This window comes from Cebus imitator, unplaced genomic scaffold (genome assembly GCF_001604975.1).
Source record: "Cebus imitator isolate Cc_AM_T3 unplaced genomic scaffold, Cebus_imitator-1.0 Scaffold536, whole genome shotgun sequence".
Classification (NCBI taxonomy): Eukaryota; Metazoa; Chordata; class Mammalia; order Primates; family Cebidae; genus Cebus; species Cebus imitator.
The window spans coordinates 1-14,824 of NW_016107851.1; the positions used below are offsets into that span (position 1 = coordinate 1).

A 14,824-nucleotide genomic window follows, 5' to 3' on the forward strand; every position below is an offset into this window, starting at 1 on the left:
GGGCAATAAAAACGCGGCGTCCACTCACCCTCTGCGCTTTCACTGGGAGCTGCAATCCTGAGCTGTTCCTAAACGGCCATCTTGGATCGTCCCTCTACCACATTCTCTTAATTATGGAGACATCATGGTATGTTTTAATGTCTAGTGGGGCTGGTCTGCCTTGTGTTTTCTTTTTCCAAGCTATTCTTGTATGTTTGTTTTTACATGTGAACTTTTGTGTCAATTTGCTAATTCTGTAACATACTTTATCGGCATTATTACTGTGGTTGCATTGAATTTATAAATTAACTCTGGAAGAAATGACATCCTATCATGTTGGGTCACCCTATCCACGAATGCAGAATGTCTTTTCATTAATTCAAGTGTCTTTTAAAAGTGTTTCAGGCCAGGCACAGTGGCTCACACCCTTAATCCCAGCACTTTGGAGGCTGAGGTGGGCAGATCACAAAGTCAAGAGATCGAGATCATCCTGGCCAACATGATGAAATGCCGTTACTATTAAAAATACAAAAAATCAGCTGGGCATGGTGGCGCGTGCCTGTAATCCCAGCTACTCAGGAGGCTGAGGCAGGAGAGCTTGAACCTGGGAGGCAGAGGCTGCGGTGAGCCGAGATTGTGCCATTGCACTCCAGCCTGGGTAACAAGGGCGAAACTCCGTCTCAAAAAAAAAAAAAAAAAATACAAAAAGTACCTGGGCATGGTGGCGTGCACCTGTAGTACCAGCTACTCAGGAGGGTGAGACAGGAGAATCATTTGAACCTGGGAGGCGGAGATTGCAGTAAGCCAAGATCATGCCACTGCACTTCAGCCTGGTGACAGAGCAAGACGCCATCTCAAAAAAAAGTATTTCAAATTTTTCCTGATATATTTTTCACACATATCTTATTAAATGAATTTCTAAATTTTTAATCATCTGTTTTTATTGTAAACAGCATTTTCTACACTATTATTTATTTTAACTTTTGTTTATATGTATTGAAGTTATTGATTATTGTATGTTCATTTTATATCCTGCTGGTTTGCTGAATTTTTTTATTGATTGAGTTACTTTTTTTTTTTTTTTTTTTTTTTNTTTTGAGACTGGGTTTACTCTTGTCGCCCAGGCTGGAATGCAATGGCATGATCTCAGCTCACTGAAAACTCTGCCTCCCGGGTTCAAGTGATTCTCCTGCCCCAGCCTCCTGAGTAGCGGGAATTAAAGGCACGCCACCATGCCCAGCCACCACTCCTGGCTAATTTTTGTAGTTTTGGTAGAGACGAGGTTTCTCCATGTTGGCCAGGCTGGTTTCGAGCTCCTGACCTCATGTGATCCACCTGCATCGGTCCCAGAGTGCTGGGATCACAGGTGTGAGCCACCGCGCCCAGCAGCTGAGTTACTTTTATCAGAGACTTTGTGGTTTGTCAGATACACTATTATATCATCTGCAAATAGACAATTTTACTTTACTCAATCACACACCCCTAATTGATTTTACTTTATAAATAAGCTTCATTGACTAAAACCTCTGCTCCACAATGTTGAGTAGCAGTGGAAAAAGTGGATATCCTTGCCTTATTTCCAATTATAGTGGAAATGCTTCTAGTCTTTCTCTATTAAATAAGATATTTGCCTTAACAGTTAAAATACATCTATTTTATCATGTTAAGACAGCATCCCTCAATACCTATTTTCTAGAATGTTCATTGATCATAAATATGTGCTGAATTTTGCCAAATACTTTTTCAACATCTATGAAGATAATTTGATTTATTTTTATTAGATTAATTAGTCTGATATAAATCATTCCTTACTTAAAGTCAACCTTGCATTCCTGGAATACATATCACTTAATCAAGGTATATTATTTTCTTAATGTGGTGTTGCTCTCTGCTTCTTTCTGGTACTTCTATTTAGAATTTTTTACATTCATGAGTAATACTGGCTTTTAGTATTTTTTTTCTTTGTGCTTGCTTTTCTCATTTAGGTATCAGTGTTAAAGTTACTTAATTTCAATACTCTGGAGTCATTTACAGAGCATTTGAGACTATCCAGCCTTTGAAGATTCGTTAGACTTCACTTGTGACACTATCTGTGCTTGCTTCTGTTTTGTGGGGTAGTTTTTCAACTTCCCCATTTCTTCTGTAAGCACAAGTCTGATTAAACTTTCTAATTTAATGAGGTCAGTTTTAGCAATCTCTATTTCCCTATGAAACTGCCTGTTTCATCATGCTGTTCAAACTTATTTGCAGAGAGGTCTGCATAATAGTACCTCTTTTTTATTTCTTCTAATTCAATGGCTGTTTTTCACTTGTCATTACGTATTTTGTGTATTTGTGTTTTCTCATTTTTATCAACTTAGCTAGTGTTTTACTTATTTTGGTAATTTTCTCAAAAAATAGAATTTTGATTTATTAGATCTCTTTTATACTGTGTTCTTCCTTGTTAATTTCTGCTTTTATCTTTATTATTTCCTTCCTTGTGCTTCTTTCTTTTGACTCACTTTATTGCTCTGTTTCTAGGCTTTTGAATTGGGAACTTAGTTCTTTCTTTCTTTCTTTATTTTTTTGAGACGGAGTTTTCGCTCTGTTGCCCAGGCTGGAGTACAATGGCACCATCTTGGCTCACTGCAGCCTCAGCCTCCCGGGTTCAAGCAATTCTCCTGCCTCAACCTCTCGGATAGCTGGGATTGCAGGCATGCACCACCACGCCCAGCTAATTTTTGTATTTTTAGTAGAGACGGGATTTCACCCTGTTAGCCAGGCTGGTCCCAAACTCCTGACCTCACATGATCCACCCACCTCAGCCTCCCAAAGTGCTAGGATTACAGACGTGAGCTACCACGCCCGGCCAATTCATATTTTTATTGGCAGAGATATTTAGTATAATGAATTTTCCACTTGTCATGCTTTACGTGCATGCCACAGATTCTAAAACACAGTGTTTTCAATGTCATTATTTTCTGTAATTCTGTAATTTCTTTTTGTATTTCACCCAAAAGTTATTTTAAAAGAGACTTTTAAATTTCTGGGTGAATGGACTTTTCTTTTTATTTGTGTCAGCAAATTCTAGATTTATTGCATTGTGTTTGGGGAGTATTATTTGTGGTCTTTCTATGTTATGAAAGTCACTGATGTTTACCTTGTGCCCTAATATGTGATCGGTTTCAGTAAATGTGCCACGGGCACTTGAGGAGAATGTGTATGCTCCATTATAAGAGCTTCATGTTCAGTCTATGTCGTAAGAGTTGCCTTGTTGAGTTCTTTTTAGACCACTTCATCACTTATTTGTTAGTCACTTGACCTGTCTTGTACTGAAAGTGATGTATTAAATCTAGTGCTATCAGTGTGTTGTATGGGTCCTCACATTTTTAATTTTTGTTTCATAAAGGTAGTTGGTATGATATTTGGGGGATATGTCTGTGCTGTGGGTTGTAAGTTTAGCGTTAAATTTTGTTGTCCTATCTAATGCTTTTGAGTTGAATTTCACTTTATCTGATATCAGGATTTTTATCCCAGCTCATTTAGCATTCATTACCTGCATTACTTTTGTCCATTTCCTAAGTGGCCTCTCACTAAGGCCCCTCAGCTGTCCCCCGCATGGCCTTCGCTCACCATAACCTGTGATAGAGCAGGTGTGTGTGCAGTTCTAGTCCCACCACTTGTTAATTTTTCTCCCTCAACTCACAGTTCTACCTTTAAGTAATGCAAGGGTGTGGTTTATGTGGAATTTTTATAGCTATGAAGCTATTCCTTAGAGTTTAGGGATGAGCTTTTGGGAAACTGATTACTATAGAGCCAGCATGGTAATCAGCCACCCAGCAGTTCACCCTTTTCCAATTTAATACCACTATGAAATTATAAAAAAATTCATAACATTATTTTAAGGCTATGTAATATTTCAAGAAATACATGTATAATAATTTGATTCACTCACTGGAATTAGAATTTTTTCAATTCAGTTAATGCCACAATTCATAATTCAGGCTTCCCTTTTATATTTAATAGGCTACACAATAAATATTTGTTAAATAAATGAAGAGAGGAACGAATAAAAGATTGTGTAGGATGGGATGGGCTGAGAACCCAGCTGGCAGTTCGGATAGTGGTGTAATGGATGGATGAGGTAAGATGGCCTATCAAGGATGGTCTAAAGTAGAAAAAGTTCCAAGCCCAAGCTGGAGTCATGGCCTCAAAGGTCCAGTGGGTCACAGAGATCATCATAAGTGGGAAACACAGCCACAGTTTAGCAGCCAAGACAGATGGCAGAACTTCAACAAAGTCAGCCTGGAATAAGAAAAGGGGATCCATCCAAGGCATTTGCTATGAACAGCATGGGGCCCTTGCCTAGTCATTGTAGGTCCATGACTCATGTACATGGACGTGACAGATTGACCAGAAAGAACGGAATCGGGCCATACTGAGGTCAAAAATCAATCAAATCAAATTTTAAATTTAAAAGCTTATTGTGCATATGAAAAACAGTTCTCAAACCAGGAGGCTTAAATTTATGGTAAGAGGAAACTCAGGCACTATAGGCTGGCATATATATATATATATATATATATATATATGTGTGTGTGTGTATGTATATATGTGTGTGTATATATATGTATACATATGTACGTGTGTTATATATACATATATATGTATACATATGTATACATATATATGCATACATATATGTGTGTATATATGTATGCGTATATATGTATACATATATGTATATATATATGGCAAAAATGAGGAGGTTGTTTAACCTTTACAATGATTGGTTATTACAGTGAGGTTTTCCAGATGGTTAAAAGTGGCTATCTGGCTGGGCACGGTGGATCATGCCTGTAATCCCAGCACTTTGGGAGGCTGAGGTGGGTGGATCACTTGAGGACAGGAGTTGAAGACCAGCCTGGGCAACATGGCAAAACTCCATCTCCATTAAAAATACAAAAATCAGCCAGGTATGGTGGTGGGTGCTACTAGAGAGGCTGAGGCAGGAGAATCACTTGAACCTGGGAGGCGGAGGTTGCAGTGAGCTGAGATCATGCCACTGCACTCCAGCCTGGGTGAAAGAGCATGACTCTGTCTCAAAAAATAAATAAATAGAAAAGTCATCATCTTACAGCGCTTTCGGAAGGCTACATAAGTTTTGCTTATGATTTTCAGGGACGTTTACTAGAAATAACCTAAGTTTCACTGGCATAGCATAACTAGCTTTGTCTGATCAGGGAATTCTCAAGCCTGGTCTCTTATTTTATTTTAGTTTATTTAACACAAGTAAAGGTCATTAGTGCCAGGCTTATAAAGTGGAACTGTATAATACAAGATTATGCCAGGGGTAGAGCCAACAAGCACAGTTTTGCACTTCGATTCCAATCCTTTCCCTGTGATACCATATTTGCAACAGCAGAATATACGTTTCCTTTTCTTAAAGGACTTTGTGATATTTGTTTCTAAATGATTTCATTTTAAATTAAAGATACTCCGAGGAACAAAAGAAAGTTGCTAATGAGACTCATTGTATGTAAGGAAGAATTTGATGGTATTTTCACTAGAAAAACCCTTAAGCTAATTTCCCAAACTTAATTAATCAGATCACAAAACCATTAACTTTTCTTCTTTGTACCAAAGCCTTTCATTAAAAATGGTGCTGTACAGATAACTCTTTTCCTATCAACAAGGTAGAATTTGTATTTTATTTCTTAAAGACCTCGACTGCAAAAGACGATTACATCCTCAGCACTAATCCATGTCCAATTAGAAAAACTGCTAGCATATTAATAAAAGTTAGAAATTAATTACAAACTCCATAACTGTCGAAGAACAGTACACCTTCCTCTGAAGTGGAAAGCATATTTAAATTTGAATACACAGAGTCTATTTTTAATAAAATGAAGATGGGATTTTATTCACCGCTCTGCCTTCGCTCAAGTGGTTTCCTTTACCTGGAGGTCACTGTTCTTCCTTCAACAGGAAAGCATGAGCTCTTTCTTTCCTGCCGCTTCAGGCATCAGCATCTCCGGACGCTGCTCTCAGCCTCGATGGATGGACCATGAATTCCTAGTCAAGACCCTCTCATGCCTGCATCCCAGCACTTAGCAAATTGTGAAACCAAGCTCACATGCTTTTCTTTTTAGTGGACCACAGAATCAAACTGCTACTCAGACTTGCTCTGAAACTAAATTTATTTCTTGAATATCTTATTGATATAATAGCTATAGAAAAAAAAATATGTCACTTAGTTCAACCCCTTATACTTAAGGCTTCCTAGAATTGTAAGATGAGCCACTGGTGAGCAAAACAATGAACTCTTACTGAATTAATTATTCCAGTTATTTCTCAATTTGAAAGTCGGATAACTTCATAGTCACCATTAAATGCAAATCAGCATTTATATAATAAATACCTAGGCATATCAGTGACCTAGAAGAGGTAAAATGAACTCTGAGTCTCAGATGAAGGAGAGAAACATACAAATACCAAAAAATAAAGTGAAGCCTAAAAAAAAAAAAGAAAGTAAAGAAAAGAAGATATAATGTAGAGAAAAAAGTAAGCTTTATAACCGGAACTCTCACCAAAAATATTTATTTATTTAAATGAAGACTCACTGGAGAGTTTTAAATACAGATTAATAAAATTATGTAAGAACACTTGGATGACCATGTCCAAAACTGATCAATACATTAATAGAAAGCCTTTACTTAATTTCTACCAGGTATTCAAAAATTTTTATGAGAACTGTTAAGGTCAAAGAGACATACACACAAAACTTACAAGATATGACTTACTTTCTCTACTTACTTATTATTTGTTTGTTTGTTTGTTTGTTTAAGATGGAGTCTCACTCTGGAGCCCAGGCTAGAGTGCAGTGGTGTGATTTCTACTCACTGCAGCCTCCACCTCCTGAGTTCCAGCGATACTCCTTCCTTAGCCTCCTGGGTAGCTGGGATTACAGGTGCACACCACCACACCCAGCTAATATTTGTATTTTTAGTAGAGATGGGGTTACTCCATGTTGGCCAGGCTGGTCTCAAATCCTGACCTCAGGTGATCAGTCCCCCTCAGCCTCCAAAAGTGCTAGAACTACAGGCGTGAGCCACAGCACCCAGCCTCAACTTACTTTTACAGAAAGAGTATAAAGCTAACATAAACAAATTGGGGAACTCATGGTTTCTTAAGTAGATGATGAAGGCTGTGCTCTAGGGAGATGAATCCATGAGCCCGCCTGGGTTAGCAAGTGTGGAAGCATCAAAGAAGAATTGGGGAACACATACGATGAGTGCCAAGTGTTCATGAGCTCACCCTCACACGCCTGAACGTCACAGCGTGAGCGGGCACCCACAAAACGCCTGCTGAAAAGATGAAAAAGCTGGAAAGAAATGGGTCTAGAGCTCAGGTGAAGGGAGTAAGCTAGGACCCAAAAGTGAAACATAAGGCACATCGGAAAACACAAACATTTCTTAGGGGAAGGGCAAAAACAGGAAGGTGTTCTTCCACAGTGACACCTGTTTTCCCTGTGGAGTAAGGGGCCAGCAGCTCTTCTGAGAATAATGGCAGAGAAGAGATTTGGGATATAATTCATCTTCTGGCTTAACTTTCACTGTTAAAGTGAGCCATTTGTAAGATGGTCTTTCACAAATCTCACATTTCAGAATGCAAGATTCTTAGGTGGTTAATAACCAAAAGAATACAAGTTCAACCATGAATAGGAGAACTATTTAGGGCAAGTATTTAAAATCTTGAAGAAGAAGCTCTTAAATAATGTATTTGTACATTTGTTGATATAGGTTAACATATATTTGACGTAAATTAATTTTAATAATACAATAGATTTAGACTTAAAAGTTGCAAAGTTTAATCACAGAGTCAATCAATATCCCTAGTGGTAGCAAAAACCAAATCTTTAGTTATTTGATATTGTTCGGTGACATGACATGTGTAAAATTAGAGATTTTCACACTGCTTGTAGAGAACAGTTTATAATAAACTGTTTTAATTAATTCTTCAGGTCCCAAAATGGTAGAAGTCCAGAGTCAACAGTTTCAGATCAACTCCAACAACGGCAAGCCACTATTTACTGTGGACGAGAAGGAAGTTGTGGTTGGTACAGATAAACTTCGAGTAACTGGTATGTACTAACACGAGAAAAACACAACATCCCATAGAGCGCACATCTGCAAAAACACACTGTACTATTGTCAAGCTTATGTGGAATATTTCAAGCAGATAAGGAAAGAGAGTTTGAATGTATTTCATTTTCTCCATTGCATTTCTGTTGAACTCCTTTGATGGTCTCCTAGAAGAATGAAATCCTCTCCACAGATCTTGGCTCATTCTTCTTCCACCACAATTTTACCCTTTGTCTTTCTCCTTTTCTTTTCTTTTCTTTACTTTCTTTCTTTCATTCATTCATTTTCTTTTTCTGTGACAGAGTCTCACTCTGTCACCCAGGCTGGAGTGCAGTAGCTTAATCTGAGCTCACTGCAACCTCCACTTCTGGGTACAAGCAATTCTCCTGCCTCAGCCTCTGGTGTAGCTGGGACTACAGGTGCCTGCCACCACACTTGGCTAGTTTTTGTATTTTTAGTAGAGGCAGAGTTTCTCCATGTTGGCCAGGCTGGTCTCAAACCCCTGACCTCAAATGATCCACCCACCTTGCCCTCCCAAAGTGCTGGGATTACAGGCAGGAACCACAGTGCCTGGCCACCCTTTGTCTTTTTCTAATTGGAGTCACCTGTGCAGTTCAAGTATCCGTCCCAAGTTTCCTTTATTCCCATCATATCAGGTACTTGAATTCCTTATAGTTCCACAAAAAAAATATTCTCTCTCTTTTTTTTTTTTTTGATACAAGCTCTCACTTTGTTGCCCAGGTTGGAGCACAATCTCGGCTCACTGCAACCTCTGCCTCCCAAGTTCAAGTGATTCTCTTGTCTCAGCCTCCCGAGTAGCTGAGATTACAGGTGTGCGCCACCACATCTGGCTGATTTTTGTATTTTTAGTAGAGACGAGGTTTCACCATGTTGGCCAGGCGGGTCGAGAACTCCTAACCTCAAATGAGCTGCCCATGTCGGCCTCCCAAAGTGGTGAGATTACAGGCATGAGTCACCACGCCGGGCCAAAAAAGTTCTCTTTTTGAACTAAAAGTTGAACAGGGGTCTCATAGGACTCATTTTTAACATTGAGAAGAGAAAACTTTATGAAAAACTCTTTTCAGAACATATTCTAAATTCACTTGCTAAGCTTCTGTAAAGACTAGAAGACATAAGGAGACACTTGTTAAATCTATCCCAGTGCCTTTCAGCACTACTGTGCAAACCAATAGCAATGTTACGCTCTCTCACAATACTGCCAATACTCCCAAATGAAAAAGAAATAATGTTTCCTGGCGAAGGAAGTAGACTTTACCCTAATACAGGCCCTAAGTAAACAAACCATAAAGGTCATAACCTAATGTTGCATACTCTAAGACAATAATGTATCTGGTTTTCTTACTAAAATGAAGGACACCAGGGCTTTTACTTAAAGGAAGTTGGTCATTCTCAACAAAGTGCTTTCGGCATCAGAAGTCCACTGTTGTGTAGGATAGAGAATATGGGCTGGGTAGACCTGGATTCAATTCCTTCCTCCACAATTACTAGCTGCATAATTCCAAGCAAGTTAATCTTTGTTTTCTGTTTCCCAACTTCTAAAACTGAGTTGATAATATCAACTGTACTGTCATTGGCGGGTTGAGAGGATTAAGTGTGCAAAGGACAGCAGAGTTCTTGGTAGGGTATCATTGCCTACAGGGCAATGGAATCTGCAGGGGAAACAGTCTAAGAAACAGCTTTGATTGCTTCAAACCCAAGCCCTCCTATACAGAATCAATAAAATGAACTTTTCCTTAGCCCAGGCCATGACCTCAATTAGAGGAACAGGTGAGGAAAAAGTGATAAGCAGCAATATTAGTTACTACCTTTGTGCATGCATCAGAGTCATCTGGAGGGGTTGTTTAAAATATACTGCTGGGCGCCAGGTACAGTGGTTCACACCTGTAATCCCAGCACTTTGGGAGGCTCAGCAGGGTGGATCGCTTGAATCCAGGAGTTTAAGACCAGCCTGGACAACATGGCGAAATCGCCTCTCTACCAAAAAAATACAAAAATTAGCCAGGCGTAGTGGTGCATGTCTGTGGTCCTAGCTACTTGGGAGGCTGAAGTGAGAGGCTCACCTGAGACTAGGGGGCAGAGGTTGTAGTGTGCTGAGACTGAGCCACTGTGCTCCAGCCTGGGTGGCAGAGTGAGACTTAATCTCAAAAATAACAGTAGTAATGGTAATAATAATAATGGTGCTGGGCCTCATCCCCAGAGCTTCTGATCAGCAGGTCTGAAATGGGACTTAAGAATCTGAATTTCTGGGAAGTCCTCAGGTGCTGCTGATGCCACAGCTCTGGGGACCACACTTTGAGAACCACCGCCCTGCACTGACATGAATCGGCGGGAGAAACAACAGGTCAGCAACATGCCGAGGCTCCCTGTAGAACAGCAGTCTCCAGCCATGTTGGCACCAGGGACTGGTTTCATGGAAGAAAATTTTTCCACTATGTGGGGGGATGGATTTGGGATGAAACTACTCCACATCAGATCAGCAAGTACTGGATTCTCATCAGGATAACACAACCTAGATCCCTCACACGGTGCAGTTCACAGGAGGGTTCGCGCTCCTGTGGGAATCTAATGCCGCCACTGATCTGACAGGTGGCAGAGTTCAGGCAGTAATGCTCGCTGGCCCGCTGCTACCTCCTGCTCTGAGCCCCAGTTCCTAACAGGCCACAGACCAGTACCTATCTAGGGCTTGGGGATCGGGGACCCCCTGCTCTAGCATATGCATTCAAGTTAGCCTTTTAAAAGACAAGTTATAATCTTCTCTTTCATAATTTTTTTTTGACCTCAGGGACAAACTTCTCCCAAACTCCTCCTCTGCAGTGCAGCTAACTAGAGCAAAATGTACCCCACCTCCAATGACTATGCGCTCTCCTTGTTATTATGCTGTTGCAAACATTTCTAGTTCTTATCGCCAGAGAGACCATGAACTGTGAGTGTACAAACAATACAGTTTTGAGCAGACCTTAACTCTTCTCAATTTTCCTATATGTTCTTGGCTTCTATACATTTTGTGATGAAAGGAACCCAGAGATTCCACAGTTTTGGCGTTTCCTTCTTGTTTTATCTCTATCCAAGGTCTGACTCTGTATACATTGTCTAGTGCAGGCTTTGTCTATCTTAACACTTTTTTAAAAAAACTTCTTTAAGTTTAGGGGTACAAGTGAAGGTTTGTTACATAGGCAACTTGTGTCATGGGGGTTTGTTGTACAGATTATTTCATCACCCAGATATTAACCCAGGTTATTCGTTATTTTTCTGGTCCTCTCCCTCCTCTCCTCCTCCACCCTCCAATAGGCTTCAGTGTGTGTTGTTCCCCTCTATGTGTCCACGTGTTCTCATCATTTAGCTCCCACTTATAAGTAAGAACATGCAGTATTTGGTTTCATGTTCCTGTGTCAATTTGCTAAGGATAATAGTCTCCAGCTCCATCCATGTCCCTAGAAGGGCATAAACTCATTATTTTTAATGACTGCATAGTATTCCACAGTATGTATGTACCACAGTTTCTTTATCCAGTCTGTCACTGATGGGCATTTAGAGTGATTCTACGTCTTTGCTATTGAACCTTAGCATTGTTAACCTTTTGGGCTGGATAATGTTTTTGGTGCAGGTGAGGAAAGACTGTCCCGTGCATTGCAGAACATTTAGCAGCATCTTAAGCCATTTAGTGGTATCTTTAGCCTCACTACATGCCAGTAGCATCCCCACCTCACCAGTTGTGACAAATGTCTCCTTTTGAGAAGTATCTGTTCATATCCTTCACCCACTTTTTGATGGGGTTGTTTTTTTCTTGTAAATTTGTTTAAGCTCTTTGTAGATTCTGGATATTAGCCCTTTGTCAGATGGATAGACTGGAAAAGTTTTCTCCCATTCTGTATGTTGCCTGTTCATGCTAATGATAGTTTCTTTTGCTGTGCAGAAGCTCTTTAGTTTAATTAGATCCCATTTGTCAATTTTGGCTTTTGTTGCCATTGCTTTTGCTGTTTTAGTCTTGAAGTCTTTGCCCTTGCCCATGTCCTGAATGGTATTGCCTAGGTTTTCTTCTAGGGTTTTTATGGTTTTAGGTCTGATGTTTAAGTCCTTAATCCCTCTTGAGTTAATTTTTGTATAGGGTGTAAGGAAGGGGTCCAATTTCAGTTTTCTATAGATGGCTAAGCAGTTTTCCCAACATCATTTATTAAACAGGGAATCCTTTCCCCATTGCATGTTTTTGTCAGGTTTGTCAAAAATCAGATGGTTGTAGATGTGTGACATTGTTTCTGAGGCTTCTGTTCTGTTCCATTGGTCTATATATCTGTTTTGGTACCAGTACCATGCTGTTTTGGTTACTGTAGCCTTGTAGTATAGTTTTCAGTCAGGCAGCATGATGCTTCCAGCTTTATTCTTTTTGCTTAGGATGATCTTGGCTATATGGGCTTTTTTTTTTTTGGTTCCATGTTAAATTTAAAGTAGTTTTTTCTAATTCTGTGAAGAAAGTCAATGGTGGCTTGATGGGAATAGCATTAAATATATAGATTACTTTGGGCATTTTCATGATATTGATTCTTCCTATCCATGATCATGGAATGTTTTTCCATTTGTTTGTGTCCTCTCTTATTTCCCTGAGCAGTGGTTTGTAGTTCTCCTTGAAAAGGTTCCTCACATCCCTTGTAAGTTGTATTTTTAGGTATTTAATTCTCTTTGCAGCATTTGTGAATGGGGGTTCACTCATGATTTGTCTCTCTGTTTGTCTATTGTTGGTGTATAGGAATGCTTGTGATTTTTTGCACATTGACTTTGTATCCTGAGACTTTGCTGAAGTTGCTTATCAGCTTAAGGAGATTTTGGGCTTAAATGATGAGATTTTCTAAATATGCAATCATGTCATCTGCAAACAGAGATAAACTGACTTCCTCTCTTCCTATTTGAATACCCTTTATTTCTTTCTCTTGTCTGATTGCCCTGCCCAGAACATCCGGTACTATCTTAAATAGGAACTTCCAATACTACATTGAACTTCCAATACTATGTTCAATACCTAGTTTATTGAGAGTTTTCAGCATTAAGGGGTGTTGAATTTTATCGAAGGCCTTTTCTGCATCTGTTGAGATAATCATGTGTTTTTTGTCATTGGCTCTGTTTATGTAATGGATTGTATTTACAGATTTGCAGATGTTGAACCAGCCTTGTATCCCAGGGATGAAGCCGACTTGATCATGGTGGATAAGTTTTTGATGTGCCACTGGATTCAATTTGCCAGTATTTTAGTGAGGATTTTCACATTGATGTTTATCAGGGATATTGGCCTTAAATTTTCTTTTTTTGTTGTTTTTCTGCCAGGTTTTGGTATCAGGATGATGCTGGACTCATAAAATGAGTTAGGGAGGAGTCCCTCTTTTTCTATTGTTTGGAATAGTTTCAGAAGGAATAGTACCAATTCCTGTTTGTACCACTGGTAGAATTCAGCTGTGAATCCATCTGGTCCTGGGCCATTTTTGCTTGGTAGGCTATTAATTGCTGTCTCAATTTCAGCACTTGTTATTGACCTATTCAGGGATTTGACTTCTTCCTGGTTTAATCTTGGGAAGATGTATGTGTCCAGGAATTTATCCATTCTTCCGGATTTTCTAGTTTATTTGTGTAGAGGTGTTGTTTATAGTGTTCTCTGATGGTAGTTTGTACTTCTGGGGGATCAGTGGTGATACCTCCTTTATCATATTTTATTGTATCTGATTCTTTTCTCTTTTCTTCATTAGTCTAGCTAGCAGTCTATTTTGTTAATCTTTTTAAAAAATCAGCTCTTAGATGCAATGATTTTTTGAAGTGTTTTTCATGTATCATCTGTCTCCTTCAGTTCTGCTTTGATTTTAGTTATTTCTTGTCTTCTGCTAGCTTTTGAATTTGTTTGCCCTTGCTTCTCTAGTTCTTTTCATTGTGATCTTAGAGTGTCTATTTTAGATCTTCCCTGCTTTCACCTGTGGGCATTTAGAGCTATACATTTCCCTCTAAATACTGCTTTAACTGTGTCCCTGAGATTCTGGTACATTGTGTCTTTGTTCTCATTAGTGTCAAAGAACTTATTTATTTCTGCCTTAATTTCATTATTTACCCAGGAGCAGGTTGTTCAGTTTCCATGTATTGTGTGGTTTGACTGAGTTTCTTAATCCTGAGTCTAATTTGATTGCACTGTGTTCTGAGAGACTGTTATGATTTCCATTCTTTTGCCTTTGCTCAGGAATGTTTTACTTCCAATTATGTGGTCAATTTTAGAATACGTTCATGTAGTGTTGAGAAGAATGTATACTTTGTTGGTTTTGGGTAAAGAATTCTGTAAATGTCTATTAGTTCTGCCTGGTCCAGAGCTGAGTTACAGTCCTGAATGTCCTTGTTAATTTTCTGTCTCATTGATCTGTCTAATATTGACAGTGGAGTGCTAAAATCTCCCACTATATTGCTTGGGAGTCTAACTCTCTTTGTAGGTCTCTAAGAACTTCCTTTATTAATCTGGGTGCTCCTGTATTGGGTGCATATATATTTAGGATAGCTAGCTCTTCTTGCTGTTAGCTCTTCTTCTTGATCCCTTTACCATTATGTAATGCCCTTCTTTGTCTTTTTTGATCTTTGTTGGTTTAAAGTCTGTTTTACCAGAGATCAGGATTGCAACCTCTGCCTTGTTTGTTTGTTTGTTTTTTTTTTTTTTTTTTTTTTTTTTTTTTTTTTTTTTTTTT

General features: G+C 39.1%; 1 protein-coding gene across 1 annotated transcript in view; it reads left to right on the forward strand.

Annotated features, from left to right (window-relative positions):
• Positions 1–7,981: 7,981 nt before the first annotated feature.
• LOC108293392 (gamma-sarcoglycan) overlaps positions 7,982–14,824 on the forward strand; it is a gene marked incomplete at its 5' end in the record, with an annotated part of 47,199 nt that continues 40,356 nt past the window's right edge. The window contains one exon of the mRNA XM_017514727.2: positions 7,982–8,101. Coding sequence (XP_017370216.2) covers positions 7,982–8,101 — 120 coding nt within the window. The remainder of the gene's footprint in view (positions 8,102–14,824) is intronic.